Source organism: Drosophila willistoni (assembly GCF_018902025.1).
Source record: "Drosophila willistoni isolate 14030-0811.24 chromosome XL unlocalized genomic scaffold, UCI_dwil_1.1 Seg141, whole genome shotgun sequence".
Classification (NCBI taxonomy): Eukaryota; Metazoa; Arthropoda; class Insecta; order Diptera; family Drosophilidae; genus Drosophila; species Drosophila willistoni.
Window position 1 is genome coordinate 9,009,487 of NW_025814052.1, and position 14,298 is coordinate 9,023,784.

The window sequence follows — 14,298 nt, forward strand, 5'->3', positions numbered from 1 at the left end:
ATCGAAAAGAGCCACCTGCCACACACAATCTATCGATAACGATTATATGTCGATAATGTCTTGTCTTTTTTTTTTATCAAAAATCAAATATCCAAAACCCGCGTAGCAAACCGGACGTCTACGACGGCAACTCTGCTTTACATTTTTGTTGTGTTTTTTTTTCGTTTTTCTTTTCATTGTTTTCCCGTCCACGATCGAGTAAAGAGGTGCGTGTCGGTGTCGCGACATTTCTGTCTTTTACACCTGTTGCCACTGTGTGTGTGTTTGCTTTGCTTTGTTTTTTTTTTGTTTTAGTTATTGTGCTGATATTGTGATTGTGTATGTGTGTGTGCGTGTGCAGTGGAAAGTGCATTAACAACAACAACTGCCTTTGCATTGGAGAATTATAAAACAAACAACTCCAGCTTCAACTTCAGCTCTAGCTCCAGCTGCAGCTTCGGCGAACGTGTGAATAAAAAGAAAAACAAGCAAACAAAAGGCAAGGCAAAAAAAAAATACAAAACGAAACGCGATCGAATAGAAAATAATAACAAGAAGAAAAATTAGAAATCTTTTTTTGTTTATATCAAAAGTGTTCCTAAAAAGGTAATAAAAAAAAACCAAACGAAGTGGGATAAAAACAAAAGATTTCAATCACGGAAAAGGACAAAAAACTTAAACCAAAAATGTGAATTGGCTAAGCAAAAAATGAATAGAAGAAGTAACATAATGGAGAAGAAATTTTCGTAGAAAGTCAGAATGGCAAACAACAATAACATAAAAGGCCTTCAAGACTTACAAAAGAAGAATTGGTATTTGGGGGAGTGGGTCAGCACCCCTTTAGTAACCCCCCTTCCCATTCACCCCTTCTATAGACTATCACACATACACCTATATAGATTGTAAGACAATTAATGCATATACAACAAGTATGCATTATCAATCTGACTAATTCTGATTTAAATTCTTATTGGCGAATTTCCCGTTTCCCGTGTGATTCATTGCCCTATTAATATGTCTGATATGACAAGGGTGGAGGTAGTTGGAATCTCGATAGTACTTATTCCTTGATGGGCTAGACTCCTAGAGCAATGATGTGATCTTATCCAGGGGCAGATCTACATTTAAAAGACGTTGAAATCTTTTTTGCATTTCTTGAGCGCAAGTTTCGTGTTTCTTGTGGACTTTCCACTCTGATATAATCCAATTGGCAAGTAATTGGGATTTTCACTTAATTTCAAAGTATTCTTATTAGATGTATATGCCTAATTGATTCATTTAAAAGTAAAAAAATTTTGTATTATCCAATGAATTGTACAAATTTTAAGCAGATGCCAAAATGACATATTAAACTGGAGATAAACTAAACTATCAAATATTACAACTATGATAGAGTAAAAATGACTCACATTTTCACCTACCCCCCTCCCCCCCACTCGATAGCCCTCCCAACACTCATGATAAACAACCCGTCTGCTGCTTATCTGTTATAATAGTCAGTCAGTTCATCATGTTAGACTAATAATTAATTTTGCTTTTGTTTGTTTTGTTAGTAACTTGATATACAGATTCTATATTCTGGTCTTATCTCTTTCTGATCAACAGTCCAAAAATAAAAAAAAAATTGCAGCATTTCTACTGAATAATTTAGTGGAATTTTGTTCTTGTTTTCAGTCTACCAAAGGAAATGATTTTTTTTGGTTAAATGTCTCCTGAGAAAAGGTGCGGCACATTGTCGCAGTGCGCTGAACTTGTGAAATGAGATAAACTTGAAGAATTTTGATGGGGGATGATGTGGTAGAATTGAGATGGTAGCGTGAGACAATCTTTAATTTCCCTTGAGCAATAATAACTAGAGATAAAACAATGGAACAGTATCTACAGCATTTCTTCAGTATTCTAGAACACACGAAATTCATTACCAGTGTTGAAAATTGCTCAATCAAAGAAGGTTTACCAATAAGTGAGCAAAATGTCTTAGATAATCTACTACCCTGTTAAAACGAGTTACCAAGATGAATCAAGATAAAACGGAATGTATTAAAAACCATATTTAATATTTAATATTCTAGATCTAAAATCGCTTACAGTTTTCAAAAATTACCAAAATTTGTAACAAATTGACAAATTTGAATGATTTGACCTTGTCTAAATCGGATGTAATATATAAACTAACAACTAAAGATTGTACTTAATAAAATATACACTATTCCGGTATAAATAAATTATCAGTATTGAGATATCTATTATATACTACATAGAATTTTTTGAAAGGCAAACCAAGTAGGCACATGAAGATCTTATTATTAGGACAAAAACTACTTACCATATATGTACATATATGTACATATGTACATATGTATGTATTTATGGCGGGGGGTAACTTGATCTATCAGCTTTCACCCCTTTACTCTGACTTTCTGGGAAGGGCATGAGATATAGGAGATTAATCAATCAAACAATATTTACTCCAATTAAAATGCTTAAGTCAGCAGCTTCCGTTTAAATAAAAAAAATAAAAAAGTGAAATTTATTGCAGAAATTAAACGAAAACGAAATAATAACAAATAAAAAGAAATTAAAAACCGCAAGAGACCAAAACAACAAACAACAACAGCAGCAACAAAAAATCAAAGTTAATTAAAATTAATAACAACAATAACAATATTTATTTAGTAGCAGTTAAAATTGGCCACGGAGCGTGGTAATTGGGTCGACGAGACAAATCGACAGACAAATCATGGATGCAATGGATGATGATGGCAATCTAACGAAAGCAATAAAGGATGACAAACAAATGACACAAACAAATGATCTGGACCAGAAGCAGCAGCTACAACAACAACAACAACAACAGCAGCAGCAACAAAATGAAGATGATGATGATGAGCCGCAGGCTCTATCATTCTGTTTTGTCCGGGTAAGTGTCCTCTAGAACTCAATAAAGAGGCCCGAATCACGGGTGGGTGGTGGTGCGGGGAGGAGGGGGATCCCCTGCCGGATGCAATGCAACATACAACAATTTGGTCACGCGCTGCGCGCGCAATTCTTAGCCAAGCATGAAATAAAAAAAAAAAAACAACAACATCAACAACCTGTGGGAGAGTCCGAACTCTCCGATGTTACGCTATGTTGCCCCCAAATTGGGTTAGTGACTTCCAGAGAGATAGATGGAGAAAAAGACAAAGACACACAAGAGAGAGAGAGAGAGAGAGAATGATTGAGGTGGATACATGTGTTAATTTCCACATTTCTGTTTTTACCTGTTCTACGGGTAACCTCTGTCACTTTACTCTCTGGGGGTCATGGCCTCCTCCTCCTCCGCCTCCCGTCTGTCTTTTTCTTGGCCTTCTTCCGGTCACATGTAATTGCTCACTTTTCCCTTATTACTGTGGTTAATACATTTTCGAAACACACAAAAAATCTTAAGCAATTTCAGTTATTTTCAAAATGTGTTCCCTCTTAGCGGCTCACTCAAATAACACTCACGATCTGGATGCCCTTTTTTGATTGCTTTCTTTGGTCTTGTTCCTTTTACCTCTTTCTCCATCCTCTCATTTTCTGCTCGTATATCTTTTGGCTTGGCATGACTTGACTTGGCTCGCTTGTCATAATTTGTTAGGAAAATTGTTTCTGTTCTGGCTGTTTGGCTTTCATTGTGCCATAAAAAAGACGAAAGAACAAACGAAGCAAAGACTATGGGTTCTTGTTTCCCCTCTTCTTCTTTTTATTGTTGTTCTTACACTTACATGGGTTATAGTTGGCCGATTTTTATTACGGAATGGTCTAGTCTAATCCTCGCTACCAAAATTATACAAATTCTTCCCCATTAAGTCAGGTAATATATACAAACAAAAAAAAAAAAAACACTTGTTCCTAAATTCTATGCATATTTTCATTATTTAAAATCATTAAAAAATTGATGACTGACATTAAATGTCAAATATATTGAATGTAGATTATATCATTATTTCAAATTGGAAACAAATTAATTTCAAAAAATATTCATTTTTAATGCCAAGAGATTTCAAGGTCAATATTAGAGAGCTGCATGAATGATAGAAAAATCAATTTGAGTTAACAATATTCAAAACGAAATGAATGAATTGAATGACTTTGAAACTCAACTTCAAGTGAATTAGTGCTCCAACGTAAAAATCAGTCGCACAACATTCAAACGAAACCAAACGAATTGAATGAGTTAGAAAGTAAGACAATGAGAATACATGATTCGAATGTATTCGAATCCCAATTATGATTTTAGCATTTAGTAACAATTTGTATTATGTGATTACTATATGATTAAACTAGTCTGGTCGGTGGCTCAGTCGGGATCTACTCGACTACTCGACTTGTTGTTGCTTTAAAACGACCAATCAAAATACGACAATTCGAATAATTCGAATGATTTGAGTAATTCTTTGCCTTTCATAAAACAGAGTTACATATTTTTAGAGATTTGACAAGTACTTACATTCACACTCATTCATTTAAATGTGAAGTAGTCATTCATTCGTTTGAATTCAATTCGACTTTGATTTTTATATCATTCATGCAGCTCTCTAGTATATATCTGTGGGCTTCCAGATGACTTCCCTAAAATGGCTCGGTGAAACACTCCTATAATATCAGAATTATAAATGAAATTGTAAAATTAGCAAGTCGTTTGAAAATGCATTTATTTAAATACAGATATACAGATCGCCCTCTGTTCTTTTCGCCCACAACATATTTTAATGAAGCATTGCTGAGATTTCACTTTAAGAAGTATAAGTACGGCTTAAGTGCGAATCAATAGCACTCCTTCTTAACAAACGTGACACGTGAATAGATCTGAAATGGCGATGTGAATCCTAAGGTGATAAGCGCCAATATAAGTAAGTGATATCGAAAGGGCTTGGAGACCATATATCTGGGAAGCACTAGATACAATTTAAGGTTCGATACTATTATTTTTTAAGATTATGCAATTCTGTTACTGTTATTGTTACTACAAATAGGCATGGCTTGAACTGATGTTAAACATCACAAAATTTAAATGGGTATAAGAACATAAAAGGCAGTTAGAATAGTATGAAAAGTTACATACGTGTATGGCAAATGACGACGAATACCGTATGGAAATATCATCATATCAGATCTTAATAAAAACTTTTAACAACTTAAAAAAAAATCGAAAAAAAAAAATCCAAATCTAACTAGTTCCGAACGGAACTAGTTCCAAAATCGGTGATTCGCGTTCCCGCAGTTCTCCTCGAAATTTCTGTATCTCGTTTACTCTTTCTTTTTTATACCCTTGCAAAAATGGTATATTAATTTTGGTCAGAAGTATGCAACGCATTGAAGGAGCCATCTCCGACCATATAAAGTATATTTATTCTTGATCAGCACGACGAGACGAGTTCAAATAGCCATGTCCGTCCGTCTGGATCAACGCGAACTCCTCCTAGACCATTAAAGCTACATTTTGCATGTAGGCTTCTATGTACTGCACAGGTTTGGACCATTATATCATATAGCTCCCATACAAACGCCACGAACAGTGACTTTTCTCAATACCTTCGTTATTTTCTGAGCTATTGTCATAAAATTTAATACTTGTAAGTTTTGTTTATATATTAATGACTATCCCAAATTTAATTAAGATTGGGTGACTATCTCGTATAACTCCTATTAGAACGATCGGTCGAAACAGTGACTTTTCTCAATAACTTCGTTATTTCCTATAATAAGATTGTAGGCCGTTCTTTCGCAAACATTAGACTTCTTATATAAAACGTTTTTCACTTTGATGGATATATGTAGGTGGGGAAAGAGCAACTAAAACTTGAAATGGTATAGAAACTTCGGAGCGGTCGATGTTGGCCCCAGCCCTTTGGTTTCTATTTTATATATATATGTACATATAACTGACCACATTCAATGAAATGAAATTGCCCCATTTATGCTTAAATTTTTATAAGGAGTCATTTTCCGATAAGGTCTTATCGTCATACACACCCATAAACACAAATAAGATGGAAATGAATGTGCATTGTCAATAAAAATCAAGAAGACTGTGTCGGCTTCAAGTTCTTTGATTCTTTGAGTACTTTTACCTGATCTTCTATAATATATATATAATAAAATGAGTACCCACAATGTCAATGTGAAATGATCTTTATGTGTCTTTGAGTCATCTATATAATACTCTGTAGGGCCATGAGAAAACATTTCACGTGAATTTGGGTTAATGTTACATCGATCTATCGAGAGAGAAAGAGAGAGAGAGTCGGGGGGGAATCGAAATCAGGAAATTGTGTAAGCAATTCAGAATTGTTTTCTTTTTTTGTTGTTGTTGTTGTTACTTGTTCTTTTGTATCGATAAGATATGGAATAAAGGTAACAGATGTATGTTGTATGTTTAGTTGGCCCAGTTACCACATACACATAACTGGCTGATAACTGGGCAAATCGATGTGGAAATAGCCATGGTAAGCCACTTCTGACATGACCTTAATACGGGCAAAAGTTGAGGCAAAGGATATATCCACGGCTTTTGATGGCGTTTAAAATAATGCCCAACATTTGTTCATTAAACGTTTTTTATTTTTTTGATTATTACATAATCAACAAGAAACAAACGAAGAAAAAACACATTAACCAACACAACAACAAAAGTTGTTTAAGCAAACATTCAACTAACAAGACAACAACAACAACACAAAAATGTCATAATTCTTGAATTTAACTCGATTTATGGCAACACAATGAACAAAAACAACAACAAAAACAATTACCCTCCCAGCCCAACTTGAACCGAAACTGAAATTCCAAACAAAACCGAAAAATTATTTAAAAATGTAATGAACAGATTTGCCATCGTTTTTTTTTTTTTTTTTTTGTGGTGTTCTCCTTGATGGCTTGGTGGAAGTCTCGTCTTTTGACGTCTCTGACTGACAATCCAACATAACAACGATGGGAAAAAATGCCCATCCAATGCTATTTTTCACATTGTTACTTAAAAAAACAGAAAATGTTTGTTTAAATATTTCGATGAGCATTGAACTTGTCAGAGGTCTTTATGGGTCTTTGAAGAGATCATTAAATAGTACATAAAACACAGAGCAGAAGCAGACGTACATTAGTATATGTATTCTTGATCAGCATGAGAAGTCGAGTCAATATATACCTCATGTTCGTCTTTTAAATGTTATTTCAAATATGAGAATTGAACAAATCGGACCAATTTACTACAGTTAAACCTCCCAACAGAGGAAACCCTTTGCGACACGCTGAAAAATCAAACGAAAAGTTTGTTCGTCTATTGGATGTTTTCGATTATTGGAACATTTTTTGGATACTACGAAATGAATACGTCCAAATATAGTCTTCTTAAATACGATCTTGGGATACTTTCCGTATGATGCGTTTACATCTCAAGATAACTCAACTGCGCCGTGATGTCCCCACCTTACCCTACATACTCATTAACGAATACTTAGAGTAACCGAAAAAGACAATATATTGAGATACAGTATATCATAGCTAACATATGTAGTTACCTTTTAGCTCAATTGTCATTGTCGCCGTAAAAACTTCAAAAATTTTAAGCAAACGGCTACCATTGGAGCAATGAATTAACGATAATTTGGAACTCAATATGATCTTAAAATTTTTTATTTTGGTATTCGATGCCTTATGAATCAATTGGTATTAAGGTAAACCATTTTTTATAATCAAATCCAGAAAACAGAAATATTTTGTTTTTTGCTAATAACTTTTAAAATTACACGGTTAAAAAAAAATTTAAATAAAAACAGTGAGTAAGATGAAAAAAAGTGTTCAAAGTAGCTACAACAAATTATTGCTGATAATAACTTTGGTACAAGTTTGAATTTTTAAAATCTGTTTAAAATAAAAACAGAAAAAACTTTCAAACTTTAACAATAAGAATCATCGGCAAATGGCTGATGGTAATAAAACCATCCCAATGGTGTGTATGTGTATCCCTGAATCGCCTCGATGGATTGTCTTGAAAAGCGTTACCATGATTCCTACAATTCTCCCAACCAACTTGCTAATTATACGATATCATCGTGGGTAACCAACTAATACTAGTGCATGTTCATAGAATTCTGTTTTCTCATTTCAATGCGCCTGCGGGGCCTGCTGACCCACTCCTAGAGAAGAAGCCAACTGCAAGATAACTTGTAGAGCGCACACGCGTATAACTTGTGTTTTTACGCACACATACATATGTATGTTCATTCTGCGTTAATTTAGTGCAAAAAAGTAACAACAACAACAAAAAGAAAACCGGTCCGAACTGCAGCATTGATTATCAACCATATACTCCTCACATATATATGTATATACATATATGTATGTATGTATGTATATGACCAACTGAGCAATTGCTTTCCTTTTCCATGGAATCAGGTGCATGTTGGTGGTCAATAATGGAAGGGGGCACACCCAGAGATGGAGAGAGAGAGAAAGAAGGAAATAGGATGAAAGGAAGATAAGAAAGGAAATCGATCATTTGCCATCATGATGATGATGATGATGTTGGCAAATTGGCACCTTTGGAGGAAATACAATCAAAAGTCACCTATGAACTTGAATACTAAAAGGGGCAAAATGTTGATTGATGGGAACAGACTAAATCTTAATCTTAATCTTAAACTCTATGTATTACATAGGTACCACATACAAAACTCTTATATAATATCATTTATGTACTTACACATTTATGCCAACAGTAGCACAGTGGTCGATTTTCCAAAATCTTGTTGGAAAATAAAAAAAAAAACTGATAATTTTAAAATATTTGATATGGCCCTAAGCAAAGCAGATAACTTGAATTTTTCTGAAAGTTAATACAAATGTTTTACACTATAATTTGTTGGAATAATTTTGCGATTTCAATACTTGGAAAAATTTTTATTTAATTTTGTCAACATTTTGAGGCAAAAAAATGATCTAAACTTAATATTAGCCCTCGAATCATTCAAAATTTATCAATTTTAACCACTGTGCGACGACCTGTTGACAATGACATTTTGTTTTTTTTTCCTTCTCTTTTCTTTTTTTGGGGCCCTAAATTCATAAGGTGTGTGGGGCTGGGTCTGAACTGTGGCTATGGTTCACGGTGAAGGGAAGTGGAGAGGGAGGGTCATTTATTTTAGAGTCTTGGGTTTTGACATTTTGCTAGGCGAACAACGCGCGTTACGAGCACTCGCATAATTATTATCATTTTTGTGATGTTTTGTTTTTGTTTTTCGTTTTTTTTATTTCGAGTTAAAGTTGCCATGAAAATTGCAAAATATATTTTATGTTGAAGCCTAAGTTTTTTGGGGAATGGACACGGGGCGTGTGTCTGTCTGTGTGTGTGAGTGTGTGTGTGTTTTAGTAGGGTCGTTGTTTAACCTTTAGTTTTGTTTAATTGTATGTCAGTGTGCAATTTACACGATCTCTAAGTCAACCTTCTCAGACACACACACACAGGCAGAGACGAAAGAGCTTCAATGAGCTTGATTATATGCTTGCTATCTAATCATTCAATCTTTCTGCATTCAAAAATTTATCCTTAAACGCCATCATACGATCATCATTGATGGAATCAGTTCGACTAGTTGAACTGGTGACCTCGAAACATCCATTAAATTCGATAAAAACTCAACGAAAAGCGAAAAATTTCAAAGCAGCTTTAATTTAAATAATATAACAAAGAAAGTAAGTTAGTAACATATACTTTGAATGTATTTTGGGTTGGGAGACCATTTTCAGAATAATTAAATGAAATTATCGTTTGAAAAGTTATTAGAACTAAGTTTTTTCTTTTTATTATCAAAAAGTTGAAGTTGAAAAAAGTTCTCGGTCTCCAAAGTTAATCCAAAATAAAAGCATGCAACTGGCGACAAGGATAACTGGACGAAGGATCGTCTGAAATGTAATATAATTCTAGTCCTGACCACATTTAGAATTTTGGTAATTTTTTTTAAACGAATTTGTCCGACCCTTTAAAATTACGAAATTTTGTTAGCCCTTTTTTCTTTTGTTTAATGTTTTAAACAAAATACAAAAAAATCCTAAACATTTAAATGATGTCAGATTGCACTTTATTTTATCAAAATCGGTTCAGAATTACGGGCTGTATTGTGCCTCACAAAAGACATCATATTTCCTGAAGAATTTGGAATATTAAGAACGATATTCTCAATACTGCAAAGCGAAATTTCTTTTCCCAACCAAGAATATCCCTTTAATTAACTTAAACAAGAAGGCTAAAACAAATCTATGTCGGATTCTATATACGCTATGAAAGAAACTAAAGTTTAGTATCTACTTTGATAATATTTTTATCTTCCAATTTCGAGGCCAAATGTCAAATCTTGTACTTTTAGTCATTCTTAATCTATTTAGTTTTCTTTTAAAGCGATTAAATTTAATTAGAAAGATTCTCGATAGTTTCCTTTTCTTCATGTTTGGGTCATTCCCATAAAGAGTTACTTAGCGGAATTTCATATAAAATCCTCGGGGATTCCCAAGAAACGTTTCTTAAGGAAAATATACTTCAATATATGTATCTCTCTCTCTCTCTCTCTCTCTTCCTTTTACCTCTTAAGGAAATTCATACAATTGATATTAAGTAGAAACATTTAACCATTTGATTTTCTCCAAAGTGTTTCAGCCTAATGTATCAAAGAAAAAGAGGGAGAGGGAGAGATATTTATGTATTTACTTGCTTATTTTATTTTAATGACAAAATGCGTTTCACTTGCGCTTTTCATCCCGCCTGGCTGGCTGGCTGCCTGGCTGCCTAGTAGCCCCGCCAAGATGCTGCTGCTGCCGTGCTGCATCTCGCCATTGAGGCACCTCGCACCACCGTACGCCGTGGGCAGAGAGCGATGGATGGATGGTAACGGCGGCAACGGCGGCAACGGCGGCGGCGACGGCACTTGTTGAGCAAGTTTACAAACTGCTTTCTACAGCACACAACTTACAAACTTGCAGCAGGCGGCAGTAAATTGGCAAGCAAAAACCAGAGTGAAATTCCAAGAGTCCATCCAGTTCCCGCTGGTTGTTCCGTTTAGTCCAAGATGCGGACACATATCAACTTGGTTGCAATTTAATTTAATTCCATCCAATCCAATCAATGCTGCACTTGGAATCTGGTCCAAACTTCTTCCACCTAACACGACCACCATCCTCGCTCTTCCCCTTGCCTAGGCCAACCACTCCAAAAAAACACAGCAACAACAACAGCAACCCAAACACCCATACAAAGTAGGCTAAAAACCTGTGGCTAAAAAGCTTCCGTTGTGTTTTGTTTTTTTGTATTTTGGTATGCGACATTACATAATCTTTGCAATGAACTTTCTGTCTGTCTATTCGTCTGACTGTCGTCTGCTTACCTTATTTTTGTTTTTGTTTTTTCTTTTTGGGCTGGACGCAACCAAAAAACCAAACAAAACTTAAATATTATATACCTTTTTATACATATATATATATGTATATACTCGTCATTTGCATAACTTTTACGCTGTTGCCGTGTGACCCAAAATGATTCCGATTACAATAGAGTTTTGAGGAATGAATGATAGAGTAGATAAGTTTTGTTTTTGTTTTTTTTTTTATATTTCTACCAATACCGAGATACAGATAATCTGGGGAGTTACAAGCGGCATATACTTCCCCTGCTGAAAATCACTTTACATATTTTTGTATAATTTACATGATGTGAGACTTGAGAAGAGTTGACTCTAAGAAAGTCTTCCACTCAGTAGATTTCTTCATTTTTTTTCCTTTTTCTTTTTTTTTTTTTGTTTTTGCATTTTATTCCCAAAATTTTGTATGTAATCAGGTCTGTTCCCATTTCGGATTTCGAATAAATTTCGCTCGGAATTGAAATTGAAATCTCCTTTTGCTTTCGTTACCAAATTAGTTTGTCCACTTAATTTGTTTTCAAATTTTTTAGCCTTTTGATCTCAGAAATGCTTCAATATCGTTTCCATAATGTCGTTTCAATCGATAAAAGAAAACATTCAATTCAAAAGTATTTGATATTAGAAAAAACCAATATAGTTACATTTTGAATGTCTGAGTTGGGAGTCAGCAGCTTCTTTCCACTCAATGAACTTAGGAGTCGTACAACTCGAGTTGCTTGGTTTTTACTCAATAGTTTTCGGTTTTTACATTGAAACAAATAAAATAATAATTCAATTAGAACTGTGCTAAACACAATGAACCATTCAATTCATTTTCACAAAATTTGTTACATAACTATACAATAGATTGCCATTTCCTATTTAAAAGAAGCCCAATTATAGGTCCCAATTTTCATAAAAAATATATCTTTTGTCTTGAATTAAAATTATTTTCAATTTACGAATTTGGAATATTTGGTTTAGTGAATCGACAAAATAATATCGGTACACAAAAGAAACATTTTTGTTAGTACACATTTTTGTGTACTAAAACTAAGCTAAGTTATATATGTATGTACAAAAAGTACATAAATGTTTAAGAATATATAACAATATACTGTGATACCTCCTTCAAAGTTTTCTTTTACTCCAACAATAGTTGGAAACAGTTTTTTCAATCAAAAAATATCCTTAAAGGTCAAATAATAAAAATTGCTTAGCCAACTTAGCCAATATTTACATAAAATCATTTTTTTATTACGGGTTATCATCTATACTTTCTTATGCATAATAATAATAGTAATCAATTAGATCGCCAATATAAATTAGAGTTGTCAAATGATATCAAAGTCGAAGAATTTGAAAGGAAAATAATGAAATTTCAAGTTCTGTTAGATGTTGTTTGTACAATTTAGTTTTCGAAGAATAAACGATCTCCTCTTTCATCTATCCAACCCAAAAAATAAGGAAAAACGGTTTGAAGGCTTTCATGTTATTTATGTACTTATGCATCAAAATTCAAAATGGTACTTGTATTTTAAGAACTAGATCTGATGAGATAAAACTGACTATTTAGGGTCAGCAGAATGAAATGAGTAAACAAACGTCCTGTGTTATGCTTATACCATTCTACTAACGTTTAATTCTGCAATATTTCCAAGTTACTTGATTATCCAAGAGGTAATTGCTTAGGCAAAGTGCGAAAATTGACTTGACCTCCCCAGAGGGCCGGGGCTAACTTCGACCGCGTCAAAGTTTGTATACCCTTGCAACTTTTTTGGTAACTTTTTCCTTATTTAAAGCCATCAAAGTGGAAAAACATTTTATCTAAAAAGGCTAATGTTTGCGAAAGAACGGCCAACAATCTATGCATAGGAAATAACGAAGATATTGATCAAAGTCACTGTTTTCCACCGATCGTTCCTATGGGAGCTATATGATATAGTAACCCGATCTTTATCAAATTCGGCACAGTCATTAACAGATATATTAAACTAACAAATGTTTAATTTGAAAGCAATCGCGTCAAAAGTAACGAAGTTATTGAAGAAAGTCACTGTTTTCGACCGATCGTTCCTATGAGAGGTATATGATATAGTCACCCGATCTTGATCAAATTGGCATAGTCGTTTATATGTATAAACTCACCAATATTAAATTTCACGACAATAGCTCAAAAAATAACGAAGATATTGAGAAAAGTCACTGTTCGTGACTTTGCGGTTTGTATGGGAGCTATATGATATAGTGGTCCGATCCGGCTGAATCCGAGATATACAACGCCTGCAATATCTACAAGCCTACAAAATTTCAACTCTGTAGCTCTTACGGTCTAGGAGAAGTTTGCGTTGATCCAGACGGACGGACAGACGGACGGACGGTCAGACGGACAGACGGACGGGCGGACGGACATGGCTATATGAACTCGTCTCGTCATGCTGATCAAGAATATATATACTTTATATGGTCGGAGATGCTTCCTACTATGCGTCGCACACTTCTGACCAAAATTAATATACCCTTTTTGCAAGGGTATAATAAGCCATTTGCAGGGTATAAACTCGCTACTCGTATACGTATTGCCAAACACATTGTCAGTACAGAGAGGAAGATTTGTTGTAAGTAAATGCTAATTCAACTAAGAAATGCTTCCTTTTCTAATTTCTATTGTGCCCACATCCGCAGATTTTGTCAATGGTAACTACCAATAAGTTTCTAATCTCTCTCTCTTTCTCTAACTAGTTGGTTAAATCGTCGGTGCTCTAAATTATAGTATAGGAACTTTGCCAACATGGTTTCGAGAGTCAAGCAGAAAAGTGATGCGTGGAGTTGACAATTTGCTTCCGGCATTTATGTATGTAGATTGACTACTTCGGTGTGGTTTTGGTTTGGATTTTTGGTTTTCTAC

The 14,298-nt window shown here is 34.3% G+C and overlaps 1 protein-coding gene across 1 annotated transcript in view; it reads left to right on the forward strand.

Annotated features, from left to right (window-relative positions):
• The first annotated feature begins 97 nt into the window (after positions 1-97).
• The window catches only part of LOC6648770 (rhophilin-2), a 38,112-nt gene continuing 23,911 nt past the window's right edge, over positions 98-14,298 (forward strand). Inside the window, exons 1-2 of the mRNA XM_023179537.2 lie at positions 98-585; positions 2,656-2,899. Coding sequence (XP_023035305.1) covers positions 2,720-2,899 — 180 coding nt within the window. The 5' untranslated portion in view covers positions 98-585; positions 2,656-2,719. The remainder of the gene's footprint in view (positions 586-2,655; positions 2,900-14,298) is intronic.